Here is a 22,357-nt window from a genome sequence, read left to right as displayed (position 1 = left end):
GTTGCGGGTTCGATTGCGGGTTGGGTTACGGTTGATAGTTGCAAATTGACCAATCGTAGCGAAGCAGCTTGCCGGCTGATTGGTCAATTCGCAACTGTCAACCGTAATCCCGCCTCTGGCGGGAGTGGTGGGGTATTTATCTAACCAATGCCAATCAAGCAGAAGAAGTAATCCCGCCCGCAACCCGTAGTGTAATACGGCCTTTACACGAATGTTTCAAGAATTTTTGCTTTCGATAGGTTTTCTATCGTATGTGGTGACAGTACAAACGTGCGAGATTTGATATACACCGCTGCTTGGTGATATTGGAACAAACGCAAGAATTGTTTTTGATGTAACCTACCGTATGCAATCAATAACTTAACTTAATTATAATTTTTTTGTTATGCTGCTGGATTTAAAAAGAAAGCACTTTACTTTCTCATGATACTTTTCTTCCGCTGAACAGGAGTATAGCTTAATGCAATCTTTATATGCAGCTAGTAGTGAAGCGTAGATTAAAAGTTTAGTATTATTGCATATGTCAAATAAGTCAGCGTACAAACGTTTTCTCTATAAAAGTTTTAAGATTTAAATAGGATAATTTTTGTACACGCTCCATATGAAAAAAAAAAAAAAAAAAAGTTGCAAGCTCTCTTTACGTATGTATAATATTTTAAGTATTTTTGGGGAATATATAAAACTGCGCTTTAATTTTTATCTTTGAACATATCAAATATAATATTATACTTAAAAATATAATTTCACCAAAAAGAAAAAAAATTTTCTATTGGATTACAAAAGATTTGTATGAGAAGATTCTAATGAGAAATCAGCTATTAACCGATATTATTTATCGCATTAAGATAATGACAATTAAGATACAATAAATAGTTGTTAGTTTAGAAATAAAAGAAAGAAGTATATCTATTGTAATCTATTTGTAAAAAAAATTAAGTAAAAGTAATTACAAAGATTGAGCTAAAATAGAAAAATGGAATAGGACAAACAAAATATTTTCTTATGATATTTTTTTTTTATACAAGATGACTAACGTAAGACGACTGACGTAATATTATAACTTTATTATAAAGATATCTCTTTCGTTAAATTTTGTAGTAAAATGTTTTCACACGCGTACTATCAAAAATAATAATTATCCGTTTTAATATAAATTAATAATAAATAAATTATAAAGATAAGAAATATATTTATATAAATATGTAATTATATAAATAATTTTTTTTTAATGAAATACTTATTCTTGTGACGGAATATCGATTGTAGATAAAATTCCTGGCGCCCTCTAGAGTTTGATGCAAGATTTGTGGAAAGGCTGAATTATTAGGTTGGATCGAGACTTAATTTAGGACGCCATACGATTTAACACTGTCTAACACATCGCTAACTGCGAAATGGAAATATAAAGGCGATTTGCTTGTTTATAATTCTCTTGCATCCTATACAACAAATTACTCGTTACATAATTGACTCTTGAAAAAGAGATAGGAAGCCAAAAAATGGGAGACATAAAATCTTTCTTCCATCAGTGGTGTGCGAAAAATGGTAAAGAACCACAATTTGATGTTAGACAAACAGGTGAGGAAAAATTTAATGGGACAAAAGAATATTTTTTTACAATACTTTACTACAAGGTGACTATAACTATAACTTTATACAGGGTGATTCAGAAATACTAGTACAAACTTTGGAAACGAGTTTTCCATATGAACAAGAAAAAAATGTTGTATAAACATATATCTGGAAATATCTGGTTCATGAGTTGTATACGAAAGATTTCAATGACAAAAACTGACAAAATATGTCTTCAATGACACATGATCAATGTAATACATTTTCATTTCAATTGTTTATTGTTAATTGTTACTCGTAATTTACAACAAATGCTCAAAATGTCCTCTACCAGCTTCAATGCATACATGGACTGTCGTACTTTCAAAGATTTCATGACACTTGCGAATGGTTTCACAGGCATCTACGATGCGTTGGTGAAGCGTCTCTTCATTTGCAATTTCAATTGGATAAACTAGAGCTTTTAAGTGTCTTCTTAAATAAAAATATAATGGATTTAAATCAAGTCACGATACACTGAATTGAATGTAATCTTTCAATTATAACTCATAAATTAGGCATTACTGGACATACATATGACATTTTTTTTTTTTATGTATGGAGAACTCAGTCCCAAAGTTTGTACAAGTATTTCTGAATCAGCCTGTATAGATAATACTTTTTACAATAACTCTCTCGTCAAAATATAGTAAAATATACTTACGCACACATTATCAAAAAATATAATTATTCGTTTTGATATAAATTAAATATTATCAGCAGCAATCGTATACAAGATTGCTTCCTCAATTTTATTGAGGGACTGTACATACGATATACATTTTGTATTTTACGTAGGTCCAAAGCACAGGCAACGCTTCCTCTGCGAATTGCGAGTACCCGGGTTCGACTATGTTGGTGCGGGAAACTCGACCAATAAGAAGGATGCGCAGGGGAACGCCGCCAAGGATTACGTCAATTACTTAGTACGTACGGACCGTGTAAATTCGAACGACGTGCCGAGGGACAACGCAACGCTGCCGGGCACAATGATGCCGGATCACGGTTTCAAACCAGAAATCTCGACGCCGGTGAAATCAGTGTTCCAAGGTGGCATGGGTCCGAATGACATCGGTCAGGCATACAGGCCTTACAACGAGCACGGCCAGAATAATTATACGTACATGGATAGATTGGCCGATCAAAAGAGAGTGGAAGATGCTGAGGACGTTGATGTAAACTCCGGAATACACGGAAACTGGACGATAGAAAACGCCAAATCCAAGCTCCATCAGTTTATGCAAACTAACAAAATAAATGCCGATTACAAGTATACCCCGGTCGGTCCTGATCATACGAGGTATGGAGACGGAGTCATTTTCTAGCACATTGGATTGGCATTATGATGCAGTGATTGTTCAATTTATACATAGATATATATATTTACTATTTTCTAAATAATCGCTTGCCGATTGTTGTACCATTTGAACTTTAATAAGGCCATTTTGGAGTATATTGTTTGCTCACATCTAAAGCTGGTGCAAGAGAGTAATTATTGACTCTCTTGTACACAGATGACGATGGCATTAAACCAAAACTTTTATTAAACTGATTTAATAATGGTTTTGGTGCGACTAAATAAAGAAACTTTTCAATGTACTCCAATGTGGTCGTCTGTAATATCTTCAAATGGTAAGTCATTGTTATTCTTTGCAATTAATTGAGGGAATAAGTGGAATAAACAATAAACTTTGAAATAGATTTTTATTTTGCAAGAAATGAATTAATTGAATATTTTACGTTACAAATGCTATAATGAATTCTATGAAAAATTATCGCTAATAGTATATATTAACTTCAAATATATAGTTTTACAATAAACAAAATTTGCAAATTTATATTTCTTAATTTATTCCAAGTATTTTTTATTTATAGAATTTTGATTGTTATGCTGAATTATTTGAAGCATTTTATTAAAATTTTCATTTTATTCAATTGTATGTTATTTGATGTTTTTTTCATACTTGTTCCCTTAATTATTAAATGCATTGATGATACATTATTGTTACATAACACATATAGTTTATAATATTTATAATAAGAATTATTTTTTCGGCAGGAGTTTTATGGCAGAGATGTCAATTTATGTAAAACAACTTGGACGAAGTATGTTAATTATTATTTGTTAGTTTTTATCTCGTTACATTAAAATTATGTAATGTTTCAACATGTTTCAGGTATAACTGGTCGTGAAACTGGATCAAATAAACAAACAGCATCTAAAAGCTGTGCTTTGTCTATTGTTCGTCAACTATATCATTTAGGTGTTATTGAACCATTTAGTGGTACATTAAAAAAGAATAAAGATGCCGAACAGATGAAATCCTATCCTGTCAAAATTTCACCAGAACTGGAAAATCAGATCCAGGATGTTCTAATGAATTTGGATATAAAACCAATCGATGTTAAAGAGGTACTAATTATTATTGTCTATCTAACATATACTGCAAGAATAACATACATACACATATAAAATACATTAGGTCTGTTCTTTATGGCTGAACTGGCTGCACCAGTTCAGAGCTCATCCTTCTTCCAATGGGGAGAGAAAAAGATAAACTCTGAACCAGTGCAGCCAGTTCAGCTGCAAAGAACAGACCCATTGTGTATATTGATATGCACGTGTGTGTGTTAAAGCATTTCAGATTAGATTTATAATAAAAAATGAAATGTTTATTCATATAATTCAGCCACCTATAGTAAAAGAAGAAAGTAACACATCAATTATCGGTGTGTCTTTACTGACGAATCAAGTTCTGGATGATTTTATATCTTCTGTACCGCAACCAGCCGGTGTCGTAAGCTGGTCACCACCTCAGCCAAATTGGAATCCATGGACCGGATGCAATATTGACGAGGGGCCGTTGGCTTCAACGTCTCTGGATCAATTATCGGAAGATCTGATGAACGAACAGCGCGACAAGTTACAACAGGATCCCAGTTTGCAGGCGAGCATCAAGGAAAGATCCAATCTGCCCGTGTTCGCCAAGAAAAACGAGATTATGAATGCCATTAACGAAAATCCGATCATCATCATACGCGGTAATACGGGATGCGGTAAAACAACGCAAGTTTGTCAATTCATTCTGGATGATTACATCGCGTCCGGCCAGGGTGCTTATTGCAGCATAGTTGTCACACAACCGAGAAGAATCTCGGCCGTATCTGTGGCCGATCGGGTTGCCATCGAGAGATGCGAGACCCTGGGACAATCGATCGGATATTCCGTAAGATTCGAATCGTGTTTGCCGAGACCTTACGCCAGCGTGATGTTTTGCACCGTCGGCGTACTCTTGAGGAAACTCGAGGGCGGTCTCAGAGGCGTGTCGCACGTTATCGTCGACGAGATCCATGAGCGAGATGTCAACTCGGATTTCATCATGGTCGTTCTCAGGGACATGATCCATCTCTATCCCGATCTCCGGATCATTCTTATGTCAGCTACGATCGACACAACGCTGTTCAGCGAGTATTTCAATAATTGTCCCGTGGTGGAAGTTCCTGGCAGAGCGTATCCCGTGCAGCAATACTTCTTGGAGGATTGTATACAATTGACACATTTTGTTCCGCCGACAGCTTCCGGGAAACGTAAATCTAGGGACTCGGACGACTTACCGACGGCGGACGGAGAGCCGGAGGAAAATCTGAATAAGATTATCAGTAATGACTATTCTGTCGAAACGAAGAACGCTATGGCGCAGTTGACGGAGAAGGAGATAAGTTTTGAGCTAATAGAAGCGATACTTATGTATATCAAGGGGCAGAACATCCCAGGTGCTGTGTTGATTTTTCTACCTGGTTGGAACTTGATATTCGCATTGATGAAACACTTCCAGCAACATCTCGTCTTTGGCGGATCGTCCTATCTCATTATCCCGCTACATTCGCAATTACCAAGAGAAGATCAGCGCAAGGTTTTTGATCCCGTACCACTTTCCGTGACGAAGATCATCTTATCCACGAACATTGCCGAAACTTCGATTACAATCAATGACGTCGTTTACGTCATAGACTCTTGCAAGGCCAAAATGAAGTTGTTCACGTCTCATAATAATATGACCAATTATGCGACTGTTTGGGCCAGTAAAACGAATCTGGAACAACGCAAGGGTAGAGCGGGTCGCGTTAAACCCGGCTTCTGTTTCCACTTGTGCTCGAGAGCCCGATTTAATAAGATGGACGAGCACATGACACCAGAAATGTTCAGGACGCCTCTGCACGAACTGGCATTGAGCATCAAACTGTTGAGATTAGGCAATATTGGCCAATTCCTGTCGAAGGCAATCGAGCCGCCTCCTATCGACGCCGTGATCGAAGCGGAAGTCGTATTAAGAGGTATCCGCTTTTTATACACTTTCATCCTCTTTCCCAACCCCTAGAGAATCACTTTCATTATAAATGTCTCAATTACAGAAATGAAATGCTTGGACAAGAACGACGAATTAACGCCTCTTGGCAAGATACTGGCGCGTTTACCGATAGAACCACGACTAGGAAAAATGATGATTCTGGGCTGTATGTTTCGCGTGGGTGACGCGCTCTCGACGATGGCCGCGAACAGCACCACCTTTCCGGAGGTGTATAACATGGGTCCGGATATGAGAAGACTGACTGCTCAGCAAAAGTGGTTCGCCGGTGCAAGATACAGCGACCACGTCGCTATGTTTCACGCTTTTCAAGCTTGGGAAGAGGCGAGAACCAACGGTGAATGGGCGGAACAGGCCTTTTGCGAGTCGAAGAACTTGAGTATGCCAACTTTACGAATAACATGGGAGGCTAAGGTCGGTGGAATCGCGGTTGCATCATATTTCTTATATTATCGTATCGATGTGACTTTGTTTATATTTCTTGTTACGTAGAATCAACTACAAGCGCTGCTGCAAAGCGCCGGCTTTCCCGAGGAGACTCTGTGCCCGACCCCGTTGAACTATCAAGCTGTTTCGGACCCCCGTCTCGATACTATCACCGCGCTGTTATGCATGGGCCTTTACCCGAATGTGTGCTTCCACAAGGAGAAGCGGAAAGTTCTTACCACGGAATCGAAAGCTGCGCTGATTCACAAGACATCCGTGAACTGCAGCAACTTTGAGCAAAACTTTCCGTTCCCGTTCTTCGTATTCGGCGAGAAAGTAAGGATAAATTCGATTTTCCCAATGTGCGTCTGTCTCCTCGTTGAATGAAATCTCCTTTGTAATCCCCCTTTTTATCTTCCTTTCCCTTCAGATTCGTACAAGAGCTGTGTCTTGCAAGCAAATGACCATGGTATCGCCCATACATCTGTTGCTGTTCGGATCCCGGAAAGTAGAATATGTGGACGGCGTGATTAGACTAGACAATTGGATCAATTTGGACATGAATCCGCAACATGCAGCGGCCATAGTCGCTCTACGGCCCGCACTGGAAAGTCTCGTAGTCAGAGCATCTAAAGATCCGGAAACAATTTTGGAGTTGAGCCCTACCGAAGAGAAGGTATATGAAAATCGAAATTGGGAATAATAATAATAATAATATAACATCTTTTCTATATTATATCTTTAAAAATAATATCTATAAAATTTACATCTAGTATTTCTAATATCTAGTATTATTTTTTGACCATAGTGTGCCAAGATAAAAGTAAATTACTTCTCGTCCCATTAGGTGCTGAGCGTGATTAAGTCATTGTGCAGCATGAACGCTTGTCGTCACGAATTGGAACAGATTACCGGGGGCAGTTTTCAATCGCGTCGTCCACCAAGGGAGCATATGACCGGTTTTTACTCCAATCACTCCTGTCCTCCTTCGAAAATGATGCGCGGAAACAGTGGTTATCGCGGATCATTATTTACGAACAGCGATGGTTATGGTAGGAGTGGTGATGATGGTTTCGGGAGTAACAGCAGCGGTTATGGAGGATACAACAGAGGAGGCTACAACAATAGAGGATACGTTCCACGTGGTCGCAGAGGAAATTGGAGCGGTCGTGGCATCGGCGGCGGAGGAGGATTTCGTGGCCGCTATTAATTAATATTTTACGGCTTTGATATTATTACAGTATATTGATCGTTATCATTACCTATTATGCTACAGTGTTATATGTATTTGCAGACTATACAGGATGTAAATCGTGGTAGTCACAAAATATGATTTCTCGTACAAATGTTAATCGAAAATGTAGAATAAGGTTTTTTCATATAACTTCGTCTTCAAGAAAATTATTTTCAAAATTTCTCGTATGGAAGGATTTCATTACGCATTTTCGATTTTACATTTGCACGAAGAATCATATCCATATATTTCGTTTGTATCATGATTCTTACATAATACATCCTGTATATACAGGGTGGTCCTCGTAACGGTCGCCACGATTTTTAAGGCACTTACAATAATCTGACATAAAAAAGTTTCAAACAAAAGTTGTGTGGCTTCAAGGGGACCATAAGATGGTGACAATAATTTGACCTTGGAAAATCATTTGAAGGTCATGTGAAGGTCAACTTTAAAATCTTAAATGGAAACCCCCATTTTTTATTTAGTATTCTTGCAACTGACATCGAGAGCTTTCCAAAACACTATAACAAAGTATATTTTTATTAAGTACTTTTTGAGTTATTGTATATTTTAATCTGACATATTTTGATATAAAAAATTAAATATCTCGTAAAATATTTAGTTTTTGATAATCTTACCGTAATACTTCTATGTACAGAATAATGAGACAAATCAATTAGTATTAAAGAAAATTGTTTTTAAGAAAATTATTTACAATGTATTTTTTTAAACAATTATTTGTTTTTTTTGGCACTAATTAATTTGTCTTATTATTCTGTACATAGAAGTATTACGGTAAAATGATCGAAAACTGAATATTTTAAGAAATATGTTATTTTTTATATCAAAATATGTCAGATTAAAATATAAAATTACTCAAAAAGTACTTAATAAAAAAATACTTTGTTATAGTGTTTTGGAAAGCTCTCGATGTCAGTTGCAAGAATATTAAATAAAAAATGGGGGTTTCCATTTAAGATTTTAAAGTTGACCTTCACATGACCTTCAAATAATTTTCCAAGGTCAAATCATTGTCACCATCTTATGGCCCCCTTGAAGCCACACAACTTTTGTTTGAAACTTTTTTATGTCAGATTATTGTAAGTGCCTTAAAAATCGTGGCGACCGTTACGAGGACCACCCTGTATATTAAGCTTACATGAGTAAAGCTGGCGTAATAAGCTTATGTCGGATATAATCTTGATATTATATCAATGATATCTGTATGTGATCTAAAACACACACTTTTTTTTTTAATAATCAACTTGATGTATTGCTATCATGTACATCGCGATTATAAATAAATGTACGAGATGCTTCTCTCCCGCATATAAAATCGCGTATTTATAAACTGTAGTTTTGAATAGTATTAGATAAAAAATAGAGAATATTTAATAATATAATATAAATATATAATATATATTATAAATATTACTATTATAATATAATGTATAATCAATAATATAAAATATAATATAATAATACTTATTAATTTTTAATATAATTATATAATATAATTATTATTTATAATATTATATAATATATATTTAATCGATGCAAATCTGACGAAAAACGATTCTAATTCAGTTATCAATTCATTGCCAACTACTGTCGCGCAGCGGCAAGAGCGTCGGATGACGTCACGGCCATTTGACGGAAGACGGAAGTGAACCGAGAGAGAGTAGGCGATAGTAGGACGGAGATATCCTGCGGATCTATTTTTCGAACATATGTATCCGTGGGACCGTGGGACAGCAGGTGGCCGACGGAAAATGGCGAGAATCTGTGCGATGTAAGAACTGTCACAAATTGACATTTGCCAGGTGAACGTCACGTCCGAAAGACAGAGAAAGAGTGCCGAGATAGATAGATTTTAATCCCGCGACTGTCGCGCTCGCAAGAAGACGGAAAGAAGAAAAAAAGAGAAGCGATCTCGCGATGGTTCAACGTTTGGTGGTTGCGAAATGTCACGAGTGACACGAGGGTGACGATGATGACGAGTTCTTCCTTCGACGTGCAACGAAGAGAGAACGACAACGCTCTGAGTTAAGATACAATAGAAACGATGAGATGAGACATCGCCGTTCGTTCGCGACACTCGTCCAGCGAAACGATATTATCACCAGTACCCAGCGTGCCCGTGTGAACCTTGAACGATCGTTGAAGAGGTTATAAGCAGTTATGCATCTGATGTACGTCGATCGAGGTAGACGGATGAACGGTGCTACGATTGACGCGTTGACAGTTCGTCGCTAGACATGTGCGCTTCTCGGCGCTCTTTAAGATCGACGTCTCGTTAGCGAGAGCGGGATTTCTTCGTTTCTTCAACTGGCTGTGAAAAAGTGTGCAACGTAACTGTACCCAGAGTCCAAAGAGTTGAGTAGCGCGAACGTCATCGCGGTTTTCCTATTTTTTTTATTGCCTTTGATTGCCAAAGAGTAAGATTTTTTTAGGAAAAAATATTTGAATCATGTTCTATCTATATTTCTATAATTTTTTGGATTTAAGTAATTTAACACACACACACATACACACACACATATATATATATATGTTAATATATAGAGATTGGATTTAAGCCAACAGTGATGATATTGTTTCTTCAGCTGGTTGCACAAATTGCATCGCTATTAAATGGCCAAATTTGAAATATGAATTTAGGATCTGAAAACTGAAAAATAATTTTCCTCTGAAAGTATGCTCGCAAGCGCTTCGTTCAAGAGATATTGACTTCTTAAGTTACAGAAGGAATGAATAATGTCGAAATAATCTGGGTTTATTTTTTTTTTATTGCTTTACAATAATCAAAATTTAATTATTAAATGTTTTATTCCAAAATGATGATCTTCAGCCTAACAACAAGCGTTGCACTCATCGATGAGAGAACGAGTGGTTGATTTCTGTAGTTCTGTAACTTAAGAAGTCAATATCTATTGAACAAAACGTTTGCGAGTACATTTCCAGAAGAAAATTATTTATGTCTTAAGATCCTAAATTCATATTTTAAGTTTGACCATTAATGTGAAAGCACCTATATATATATCTTCGTGTTACTTCTATCCAGGTATATAGATATACATACATAAAACACTGGTCAAGATGGATCAAGAAACGGTCTACGGCACGCACGAGGATAGTCATGTTGTCATGTCGGAGAAGGTGCAGTCTCTGGCAGGCAGCATCTATCAAGAATTTGAGAAGATGATAGCAAGATATGATGAGGATGTAGTAAAAGACTTGATGCCCCTGCTAGTCAATGTGTTAGAATGCCTGGATATATCCTATACTGAGAATCAAGAGCGAGAAGTAGAATTAGAATTATTGAGGGAGGACAACGAGCAGCTCGTCACGCAGTATGAAAGGGAGAAACAATTGAGAAAGGCGTCAGATCAGGTAATCTTTTTTTTTTATTAAGTATTCTTTAGAATCTACAAATTTATGCCGTTCAAAATAATAATGCGACTATGAAATGTTTATCTCAGAAACTTCTCGAACTGGAAGATATATCCGAGGATGAGAGAAAAGAGCTTTTATCGAAGATTGATAGCTTGGAATCTATTGTAAGAATGCTGGAACTGAAGACTAAGAATTCCCATGATCACGGTACAAATGCTATTGGCGCTTCCAGTCTACCCATTCACAGTTCTTCCCTCTGCAGTAGAGTAGTTTTTTTTTTTTTTTTTTTTTTTTTTTTTTTTTTTTATGTTATGTACTTTTATATATGTGCGTATTCTTGTATGCACTGTATAGTAGGAGCTGTACGAAGAATATGGGATATAAATTTATTATTTTTTTATCATTTTCATTTATTTGCGTTATTTCTTCACTTTGTTACATTCTTTCATATGTGATTATTAATGATGCTATCATTATTTGACACTTCACGATAAATACTTATATATATCTCTTTTATTAATATCCATTATGAATGCATGCTCTATTCAAAATAAATAATGTTATCGTTCAAGTTAAAGATTCTGTTGCTTATCGAATTTGTTGCTTATGTCAGTTGTTCCCTATTCATTTTGAAAACGTGGAATATGTTCTGTGTCTGTTTAAAAAATTGCATATGCATTACATTTATTGGTATTTCTTTACAGTTGGACGACTTGAAGAGAAAGAAGCTGAACTGAAACGCGAGTATTCTCGGCTACACGATAGATATACGGAATTGTTCAAGACCCATGTCGATTACATGGAGAGAACGAAAATGCTGGTCGGTAGTACGGAAAGATTGGAGAGCGTATCTACGAGTCGTGCGCCATCGCGATTACCCTCTCTCGGTCTCGCTCATATGTCGCGCAGCTCCGGGCCACTCAGCTACGGTTTTCAGAGCCTGGAGGCTAGCATAAACGCCGAGGATGTTCACGAGGATATCGTACCGAACGCAGCCAATTTGAGAACCGAGATGTTGGACAGTAGTAGCGAAGCCGCTATCGAAACGTCCGATAAGAGCCAGCTGACCGATCAACCGGTGCAAGAGAACAAGACTACGGCTATATCTAGACGTATGTTGTGTATGTTTGATAAGATATCTTCTTGTGAAAGATGCTCCTTCGCTTGACAACTCAGTTCTAAGAGTGTACGTTTTCACAGATGAAAGTCCAGAAACAGAAATGCCCCCAACTTTGATGACACCAACGACACCGACCGCCGGCACAGAGAAGCTGGCGACTACGCCGGGAGGTAGAAGCAGAACCGAAAGGGAGCAACGAAGCGGCAATACATTGTATCAGGAATTAAGTTTCCAGGACGCTGATGCTCTAGGCGAGATGGATGAGGGCGCGGACATTACCGGTATTACATCCTCGCGCATATTATAGGAATATACTTGCATTTCAAAGTTTGTTTCTTACAAAACTAAACCGATACACTCGTTTCATTTTAGGAAGCTTGGTACATCCTGGTGAATATGCTTCATCAGGTACGCACATTCATTATATACGCATTCTGACTCATAGTTTGTATATATATATTCACTGATCCATTTTTCAAGTTAACAATTTCTAACAATTTCCTCAACTTGTATTTGTGTTTCATTTGCCTCTGCGTCCTATGCTGGCTCGTGTCACACTTGCAACGCGCGCGATCGCATGACACTAATTTATCGTCCAGTCAATGACAACTTCTTCGGTAAGATATACGCTAGTAATAATACTTTTTCATATGACATATACATTTTTTATTAACATCAAATGTGTGGATGAGACAATTATTCTTAAACGTGCTTCCCATATGACAATTAGTTATTGATAAAAGTTGATAAATACAGTTATCATACATATTGTTTATTGCAAAACGTTTCTTCTAATTTCTGAACGTATTGTTTTATAGTACATTTATCAGTTCTCTTTTTTTACAGGTATGGGGAAGGAAGTGGAAAATCTTATTATGGAGAACAATGAACTGCTAGCGACAAAGTAAGCGCTTTATTACTAATATACAGTAATATAATTTCTATATATCGAAATAGTCCAACATTAAATATTTTTTTATAGGAACGCACTTAATGTCGTCAAAGATGATCTAATTGTTAAAGTGGACGAATTGACGAGGTAAGTTAAATATATTTTATTGCAACATCTCGATATAATTTTTAGATATATTATTAAAAACTTTAACATATTTTTTTCTCAGCGAGCAAGAGATATTGCGAGAGGAGGTTCGAGGCTTACAACAGGCGCGAGAACGATTGCGGCAACGAATCGCCGCCCTCGAGGAAGAACTGAAGAAGGTCAAGGAGGAAGCGGAGGCGGCAGCTAAAGCAACGAAGAGTGATGACGAGGAGGACGTGCCTCTGTCCCAGAGGAAGCGATTCACGCGAGTGGAGATGGCGAGAGTGCTTATGGAACGGAATCAGTACAAGGAACGTTTCATCGAACTTCAAGACGCTGTAAGGTGGACGGAAATGATAAGAGCCAGCAAAACCGTCCCTTCTAGCATCTCGGGTGGGAAGGGAGGTTCCGTATGGAAGTTGTACGTACATTTAATAACATATTTGTCGAACTGAATAAAGAAAGCGAGGAGGGAAAAGTGATTAATTCGCGCATCATTTTCATTTTAGTTTTAGCAATCTCTTCACAGGCCCGGCCGATCGAGGGACATTGGTGCGTTCTGCGCATACGTTACCGCACGTGCGGTACAGCGCGCCGGCGAATCAGGTCGTTCCGGCGCCGCCCTTGGATGCCATGCGTAGACGTACGTTGAAAAGTCGCCAAGATTTTCTCGACCAAGGAGACACCATGTGAGAAATCAATCAAATTTTATTACATGTGCACGTAGATAGATATATATTATACATCGATTTGATGCATCGAGATCTGCCTGATTTTCATCTATTAGTTTGTTATCATATAGGTTCTCGTTTTTTTTTCTCAACATTTTATGTCCTATTTCTTTTTTTTCGATCATTTTCTATTTAACGAGGTGTTTTTTTTTTTTTTTTTTTTTTTTTTTTTTTTTTTTTTTCCCTCCCAAGAAGGATATTTCTCGCGAATGTGAGAATTTTACAACATGAGTTAACGCGTAATTTTTTACTCCGATATTTTCTTATCGTCAAAATTGTAATGACAAGTGCAGAAAAAAAGGTAATGCCATTTTATAATTCACACTGGGCAGAATTTATTAAAACGAGAAGAACTTTGTATATATAATTTTCTGAATTGCTCATCTTTGCAGATTAGAATCCTCTTTGGTCAGTTGGGATCCGTAATCATGTCACGATTCACGGTATTAGTCTCAATTGCACTAAAGAGACGTGAGTCTTTTCTGAATAATTTATTCTGTTAACTGACGGGATTTGTGCGAGCATTGCAGTATATGTTTTAATCAATGTTTGCTTAATTTTGTAATCGATAATTTGACTCTTTAACAAGCATCTAGATTTTTTATTAAATTTTAATCGTATTATCGAAATTAAAATAGTGTATCATTTTACGAGACATCAAGATTATTCCTTTTCTTCTTGTTCTTTTTTTAATTAATATAACTTTATTTTTACAATTAAATTCCTTTCAAATCAAGAATCCGTTAAATCAAGTCTTATCAAGTTTTAGCATGATATATTATACGTGATGTATACATTGCTCATAAGAGTGCAAGAACTTTGCACTAATTATGCCATTAGATGGATCATCAACTTTTCTAATAGTAATGTTTGAACAAAGAAAAGACTTTGTAAACTTTGTAAATACAAGTTTGTACAATTTTTGAAAAAATAATAATAATATGCGATCATTATTGATCGACAGAAATAAATGAAGTTTTACGTTATAAACTTGGCCTTTATTTCACTCTTGTTACTGCGCTTTTGGTCTTTTTGTTGTTCGGGTTTCGTCCTTGCCTCTCCTCGTGGCGTTATCAAGAAATACCTGGTTTTTCTGGCTTCGGGTGGGGTGCTTATTGGTCAGCAGGTAAATCTGTTCCGCTAACTACTTCTAACTACTTCCGCTTCAACGTCAGAATTTAAGAAGTATATATGATAGATATATTCATAGATCTATACTTATAACAATACATACCTTTATGCGCTAATGAATACACTATTGGCTACGAAGATGAAGGAATCAAACGGTCGGAGGAAATATGTATGGAAAAGATATGTATGTGAAATGGATGGTCGAAGATATCGGATTATACAGCCAAACAGTCGCACAGTTTGCTAAGAATTCGGGGGAAAAGTTTCGATAATCTTGACCCCTTTTTTTTTCCTCCCTTCGAAACTTGCGAGCGTGCGAATAATTAAGGATACGATTTGTATCATCTTTGCAGATCATCCGAAAAACTCGTAGCGAGACGCGCGAACGAACGAAGGGAACAGTATCGTCAGGTGCGAGCGCACGTCAAGAAGGAGGACGGTCGTCTGCAAGCTTACGGATGGAGCTTACCGGGAAAGCCAAGCGCTCCCGTTAGACAACCCCCTGTTCCAGTTCCGGTGTACTGTCGACCCTTGCAAGAAACCGAGCCAGGCATGAAGGTTTGTATTATCCCCTGTCTCCTTTCTCTTTTCTTTTTTATGGATTCAAATTATAAAACTAATATTTAATGCAATAAATAGGAAAGAATAATGAACCAACTATACGTTAAATTATAAAAGTGTCAATAATAAATAACTTGTGAACACAGTATAATTCTCTTTAATTCGATGGATTTAATTCAAATATAAACGTTTCGACTATACTTAGCCTTCTTCAATATAAAGAAAAAAATATAAAGGAGTAAATTCTTAATAATATATATGTGAAGGTTAACACAACGCCTTTAAAGTAATCTTGTCAATTTAAAATTATACATTTGAAAATAGATATCTTAAATAAAATAATAACAAGAAGCAGTGACTAAATGTAAGAGCTTGGTCATAAGTTAAAAATAAATTTGTAAAACTAATTCGCGACAATTAAAACTTTGTTGAAAGGTAAATTCGTCGTTGGAAGACGAAAAGTTAACTTTTGAATTGTCTATTATAGTGGTAAAATTGTGTTTCCGGTCTTATACTGTTAAAAATATTTAAACTAATATTTAATATATTTAAACGTATACTTTTTTATTTCGAAAATATAATTTAAATTAGTTATCAAAATATGTGAATGGTTTAGAAATATCTACTTTTATTCATAAAAAAAAATTATATTCATATATTTATATATTTTATATTTATATTTTTATTATTATATAATTATTATTATTATATTTATTATTATATTATATTTATATTTACATTTTTTATATTTATGTTTTTAAAAGAATACAGAAAAAAATATCAAGTATTAAATACTATTGACTATAGTGACAAATATTTCAATTTTAATCAGATCTGGTGTGGCGCCGGTGTAAATCTGAGCGGCGGTAAGACGCGCGACGGCGGATGCATGGTCGGCGGAAGTGTGTTTTACGCTGCCGAGGCCCAGGAAACGACGATCGGCAACGCAAAGACGGAGGCCGAGGACGCCGTCGAACATCTGGACAAAGAGCTTCAGGAGAGCGAGAATCGGCGGCTCGAAGCGGAACGATGGGAGCAACAGTTGAGTTCGCTCGTCTGGATCTGCACTTCAACCCAAAAGATGTCCAAGGTCACCGTGATAGATGCGAACAATCCGGCAGACATTCTCGAGGTCTTCAATGTTTGTCAGGGACACTTACTCTGCATCGCGAGCGTGCCCGGTGCCAAGGAGAGCGATTACGCGCAATCCTCGAACGAGAACTCTATTCGCAATTCGGTAAACGGCAGCAGTACGACGAACGACAGCGAGAACAACAATAGCGGTTGTCACGAGGACGTTACGAATGCGAACGAGAACACCGAGCAGAGTAACGATCGAAAGAATTATCCGAATACCGATGTCGCGGTTGATAAGAATAAAAACGAATCTGACAATCAGTCGGAAGATCAGGCGAACGAGAATACTACCGAGAAAACTGCCGAGACGGATCAAAACTCCACGACGAACGAGCCCCAGAGTCTGGAGAGTATAGATAGCGAGACCGCCAATCTGGGAAAGGTACATTTTGTACGATGCAACGTAGAAGCGCATTCTATACGATTGAATGACAAAGATATCGTGAACGAGGAGGCGAAGGAGGAAGTCACCGAGGAGGAAACACCCATCGAGAAAATGTCATCCATACAACCGACTATGTGGCTCGGAGCCCAGAATGGCGCGGTTTTCGTTCATTCGGCCGTTGCCAAGTGGTCGGTGTGCTTACATTCTGTGAAACTGAAGGACGCAGCGTTAGCTATCGTGTACGTAGTTTCTCCAATAGTGATCGAACAGATATGCACAAAAACTCGAGCGATAAAATCCCTCAATTTAATCTATTTAATTTTAACTTATAATCTTAATTCTAGAAAATATGGTTGATCAAAATTAACTTAACTGCATAAGTCTTTTATCGATGATAGATTGATGAAAATCTCTTTTCTCAATAGACATGTACAAGGCCGAGTCCTGGTCGCTTTAGCGGATGGAACTGTAGCAATATTCCGTCGAGGAGCGGACGGACAATGGGATCTGTCTCAATACCATGTGATTACGCTTGGTAGTCCTCAACACTCTATTAGATGCATGGCCGCAATTAGCGGTAAAACCGTGTGGTGCGGATACAGAAACAAGATCCACGTGATTGATCCTATTTCGATGACGCTTGAGGTATAAAAACTTCAATATCATCATCAATCCGCGATATCAATATTTAAAAATTAGAGAGAAGAAATTCTGATGAATTAATAAAATTCTTATTTTCCAGTGCACAGTGGATGCACATCCTCGCAGAGAGTCTCAAGTGCGGCAATTGGCATGGCTGGGCGACGGCGTGTGGATTAGCATCAGGCTCGATTCAACATTAAGACTCTATCATGCTCATACTTATCAACATCTTCAAGACGTCGACATAGAGCCGTACGTCAGCAAGATGCTCGGTACGGGAAAACTGGGATTTTCTTTCGTACGCATTACTGCTCTGCTTATTTCCTCGAATAGGCTGTGGATCGGCACCGGCAACGGAGTGATAATCTCGGTACCGCTATCGGAGAGTAAGTTTGAAACAACCTAAGTCAGACAATGTTGACGAAATTGATATTCGTTATATTTCCATAATACCGTTGCAGGCGCGGGCGGTTCAATGGCGGTGTCTAAAATCCAGACCGGCGGTAATAAAGGCGACGCACCCGGTGTCGGAGTCAGGATCTTCGCGTCGGAACGAGGTGTCACACCGGGAAGCTTCATACCCTATTGCAGTATGGCCCATGCCCAGCTCAGTTTTCACGGACACAGAGACGCCGTCAAAATGTTCGTCGCTGTACCCGGTAAGTTTCGAATAATCAGAGTATCGTCGATTATTTTTTTTACACGAGAGATTTTTTTAAAATAATTTCAAATCAAATCTTTTTCTTAGGTCACGGTGGTCAGAGCGCAGTGACGGATGGGACGCAACCTGCGATGCTCGTTCTCTCCGGTGGTGAGGGTTATATCGATTTCAGAGTCGGTGAGTAAATTTTTGCCTGGTGATTTTGCGAGATCTTAATTACAAGTTTTAAATCAAATTCAACCATAGCATAAAAAATGGAATAAATTTTTATCTTTTGCCGTGCGAAAATCAGTAAGGATTCCCGAGTCACGACTTTGGATGACAGATTATTATAATTTCAGCGGATGAGGCTGAAGACGAGAGTGATGTGGCAACACACCTAATTGTGTGGCAAATGGTCAGGTATGCCCCCAGAGACAGAAAGAAAGAAGCAAGAAGAGTTTGATCGACTTCTATATCTCAATTTGAATTAGCATTTCTTTATCTATTCTGACAAATGTCATGTTATTAATCCTCGGTGCATCCTTTACTAATAGAACGATATTTTCCACTGTTGCACGATACAATAAAGTTCACTAACAACAGCATTTCTATAATCTTTTACGTATACGTAAATTACTATGGGATATACATCAAGTTTATACACAGATTGCGTTTGTGCAAACGTGTTTAAGATTGAATTCAGAGAAAGAATTCTCTATCGGTATTTCATCGGTATCTTAATCTGGAATTTCTCACATAATTCTGATGCAAAATCTCCGATCTCTCGCTTCTCTTGTTAAAGAGAAGAATCTAGCACTCTGATCTTTTAAGCAATTGTATATCATGCATTATTTCTTTTATTCTCTGGGGGTTGGGCTTATCCATCTGTCGTGTACAAATGTCATCACTCATGCCTGTCCTCTCCTTCATTCGAACACTTCGCTCTAGTGGAAACATTTATATTTTATAATCACTCTTACAGGTGATGGGGAAGAGACAGAGGAGAGCATGGACCGGTCGAACGCTACGGTTAACAATGGAACGGAGGAGCACGGCGAGCAGAGCCATCTGATTGTGTGGCAAGTGCAGTGTCCCTTACCGATGCCAATAAACGGCTAGCCTAGAGAGGAAACGGATTCGCTGGACGATCTAACTTTGTGTAGCGTAACATTACACCTGTCGTCGATGGATCATCGATGGGTCATAAATTATGGATCGTTGATATTCGCTGCAAACTAATGTGCTACACTTACATCTAGATATACATATATAAAGATCGTAGCAGAATATGTTAATAATTTCTAAAATAATTATCACAATTTTTCGTATTAGTAGAGTGGAGACGATTTTTTTTTTTTGAATCGCCGGACAGTTATCTTCACAAGATTCTTAAGTGAAGTCTACAAATCGAGATTCTTAAGTGAAGTCTGTAAATCGTATCGATACAATCTGAAGTCTCTCACACAGTTTCGATGCAAAATCTCTGATATTCTCGCTTGTAATTAAATCGTATCCCTATAAACTTAAAGTTTACGTACGTATGGATCGTATGCGACTTAGGATCAAATTATTTAATTAAATAATTACGAAAGATTTTTCTCTCGCGATGAATATTCATTTCACATTCTACGTGATGGAAAGAGAGGGAGAGCGTTATTTTTCTGCCGATAATTGTGATAATATGCGAAGGCGACATTGCGGGTCGCGAGATGAATTTTGAAGCTGCCGTGTATGACATTTGCTACATTGCTGCAATAAATATCCGTTTAAAGTACTTCGCGTATGTACCTGTCGAAGACAGGCAGAATATTTCGCTGTTTATACACGCGATATACAAGAAATAAGGTGTGTGCTATCTCAGGCAGTCTTTTTAGATGTAACATAATATTAATTTCCCCGTCGGAGAGAATATATTATTTTCCTGACCTAATCAATTTTATTCGCGTATATCGTGTTGAGCGCAATATAATGATAATAATATATATATATATATATATATATATATATATATATATATATATATATATATATATAATTATATATAATAATAACTAATATATAATATATATTCCTCTCTTCTCTTAATCAAGCATCGTCAAATCGTGCCCGGTGAAACATAGAACTTTTCTGCGATTTACACGATTCATTTATTAGGAATGCAATGCATCAATTATGTAAATAACAATGTTTATATAGCGCCCCATGTGTGTGTGTGCGTGAGTGTAGATTCGTTATTTAATTTTGAACGGAGTCATTTTATAAGTAAGACAACCTCCTGTTCTCTCTATATTGTTACAACTTTATAACTGCAACTCTTTAGTACGCTGCCAAAGAAGTGGGACGACGATCCATTTATGTATCGTTTACATTATTTACAACGAGGATTATGCTTCGAACACATATGCTCTTGTGTTTTTCCGCTCTCGGCCGAGTCGTCAGATAACAATCGGATTGATATTGAATTTTGTAAATCGCCATGTCGAAATGACATTTCCCCAATCCTTCGACTATTTAGATACGTGCAATAAGAGAGCTATGCACTGTCGGGCGAGCTGGCTTTTAATGTCGAGCTCGGAATTGTACCTGGCTCAGGTAATGTTGTGTAACGGCATTAATAAACGGAAAAGTTGAAGAAGAACTAAATCTTATCCCGCGATTTAGCTATCCGATCCTTCCACTGAATTGAAAATTTGCAAAAGATCGCGCGACCTGAATTTTTTTTAGCTTTTTCTAAAATGTGAAAAGTAATATTTATATAATTTATATTAACAAGATGTCCCGCACCCAAAATCAGCAGACATTCTTTTTAACAGCGGATGCTCTGGCAATTTAGAATCGATTTTTTTCTCAGTGAAGAGAAAGTCATCTTTTGCAAATTTCCTATTTTTTACTATTATATATCTTAAATCTTAAATTAAAAAATTCTATTGAAATAAAAAACTCTTCCTGAGATTAATTGAAGAATGTAATTATGTTAATTTGTTGATTCCACAAAATTTAGTTTGCAAAAAGCTTTTCTTCTACAATCGTAGCTCGGAAATTATTAACGCCTCGATATTTTGGTTGAAAAAAATAGTCTCCAGAGAAAGAATATCCGGTGGTTTTAGAACATTCTGTATGCGGGCGAGTGTGTGTGTGTGTGTCATGATTAAAATATATAGCAAAATTCACAATTTCTTTTTTTGTCTGTTTTTTTTTCTTCATTTTATAGATATTTATATCTATTAATTTCTTCTGAAATTATTTTTTGGAGTTAGATCTGTAATTTCCGTAGACAATGCATAATTGAACGATTACAATTAATCTTCTAGAAAAAGATGTATATATATATTGATCCATTGATCGATCCATATATATTTTATTATTTTCTTGAACTATTTTCAAACTGTAGCAAAAAGAGAGAGAGAGAGAGAGAGAGAGAGAGAGAGTGAGTGATTGAAGCTTCGTGAGGGAGGTGAATTTCTATTTTTATGAAACAAAATATAACCCCTAGGAATAAGCTGTCAAGTTATTCGCTTAATTTTGCTTACATTTGTAGACGGTTTAGTTATCTGTAATGACACGAATAGAATGTGTGTGATGCGTTCTCGATAATCTAATCATAAAACTTTTCAAGTATATTATATCATTATCCGACGATTTACAGGTATTTCAATTTATCTTATTTATAAATCACATCTCTTTCCAAAGCACACGAGGATATGCTTATATATATATGCCAAGAAGAACAAAAAAATCAAAATTATGTCTAAATATGCTCAAATTTTAGTTTTTCAAAATGACATCAAATTGCATAAAATTTTTATGTTTTTTTGACGTCCACGATGACATAATTTTGACATTATTCCTTTGACTGTTCAGAATTATTGATTAAACATCAAGATAGTGGTTAATAAACGTCATATCTGACTGTTTATGATACATTTTTATT

The 22,357-nt window shown here is 36.8% G+C and overlaps 2 protein-coding genes across 8 annotated transcripts; both read left to right on the top strand.

The window, feature by feature from the left end:
- Positions 1-270: 270 nt before the first annotated feature.
- Positions 271-7,991, top strand: Mle (dosage compensation regulator mle). Of its 2 annotated transcripts, XM_070301055.1 has the most exons (10): positions 271-344; positions 1,267-1,578; positions 2,410-2,911; positions 3,671-3,717; positions 3,789-4,024; positions 4,302-5,946; positions 6,025-6,392; positions 6,471-6,740; positions 6,835-7,080; positions 7,252-7,991. In XM_070301055.1, the coding sequence occupies exons 2-10, from the start codon at positions 1,500-1,502 to the stop codon at positions 7,612-7,614; spliced, it is 3,756 nt and encodes a 1,251-aa protein (XP_070157156.1). In that variant the 5' UTR covers positions 271-344; positions 1,267-1,499; the 3' UTR covers positions 7,615-7,991. The 2 variants fall into 2 exon arrangements, with proteins under 2 accessions (XP_070157156.1, XP_070157157.1); XM_070301056.1 differs by lacking the exons at positions 271-344; positions 1,267-1,578 and adding an exon at positions 3,126-3,243 and having other exon boundaries at positions 2,822-2,911.
- Positions 7,992-9,391: 1,400 nt separating this feature from the next.
- On the top strand, positions 9,392-21,092 carry Syd (JNK-interacting protein syd). Of its 6 annotated transcripts, XM_070300986.1 has the most exons (19): positions 9,392-10,016; positions 10,706-11,034; positions 11,124-11,244; positions 11,742-12,158; positions 12,238-12,438; positions 12,530-12,565; positions 12,757-12,774; positions 13,004-13,061; positions 13,140-13,196; positions 13,279-13,617; positions 13,706-13,885; positions 15,412-15,616; positions 16,452-17,380; positions 17,567-17,786; positions 17,884-18,169; positions 18,245-18,442; positions 18,532-18,621; positions 18,786-18,846; positions 19,409-19,497. In XM_070300986.1, exons 2-19 carry the CDS (start codon positions 10,741-10,743, stop codon positions 19,410-19,412), a joined length of 3,714 nt encoding a protein of 1,237 aa, XP_070157087.1. In that variant the 5' UTR covers positions 9,392-10,016; positions 10,706-10,740; the 3' UTR covers positions 19,413-19,497. The 6 variants fall into 6 exon arrangements, with proteins under 6 accessions (XP_070157087.1, XP_070157081.1, XP_070157082.1 ...); XM_070300980.1 differs by lacking the exon at positions 18,786-18,846 and having other exon boundaries at positions 19,409-21,092; XM_070300981.1 differs by lacking the exon at positions 18,786-18,846 and having other exon boundaries at positions 11,742-12,149; positions 19,409-21,091.
- The last annotated feature ends 1,265 nt before the right edge of the window (positions 21,093-22,357 follow it).

This window comes from Polyergus mexicanus, unplaced genomic scaffold (genome assembly GCF_030449975.1).
Source record: "Polyergus mexicanus isolate NDT 795.1 unplaced genomic scaffold, iyPolMexi1.0 SCAF_9, whole genome shotgun sequence".
NCBI lineage: Eukaryota > Metazoa > Arthropoda > Insecta > Hymenoptera > Formicidae > Polyergus > Polyergus mexicanus.
The sequence above is the reverse complement of the archived record's forward strand: the minus strand, read 5'-3'. Positions and strand labels throughout refer to the sequence as shown.

What these genes read in the sequence shown, in the direction of transcription:
- Mle (XM_070301055.1), top strand. Translation starts at nt 1,500, where the DNA reads ATGGGAGACATAAAATCTTTCTTCCATCAGTGGTGTGCGAAAAATGGT. An exon ending in GAATAACATGGGAGGCTAAG is followed by an intron (nt 6,393 to 6,470) that starts GTCGGTGGAATC and finishes CTTGTTACGTAG; the next exon opens with AATCAACTACAAGCGCTGCT. An exon ending in TGAGCCCTACCGAAGAGAAG is followed by an intron (nt 7,081 to 7,251) that starts GTATATGAAAAT and finishes TCGTCCCATTAG; the next exon opens with GTGCTGAGCGTGATTAAGTC.
- Syd (XM_070300980.1), top strand. Translation starts at nt 10,741, where the DNA reads ATGGATCAAGAAACGGTCTACGGCACGCACGAGGATAGTCATGTTGTC. An exon ending in AAAGTGGACGAATTGACGAG is followed by an intron (nt 13,197 to 13,278) that starts GTAAGTTAAATA and finishes TTTTTTTCTCAG; the next exon opens with CGAGCAAGAGATATTGCGAG. An exon ending in CTCGGTACCGCTATCGGAGA is followed by an intron (nt 18,170 to 18,244) that starts GTAAGTTTGAAA and finishes ATACCGTTGCAG; the next exon opens with GCGCGGGCGGTTCAATGGCG.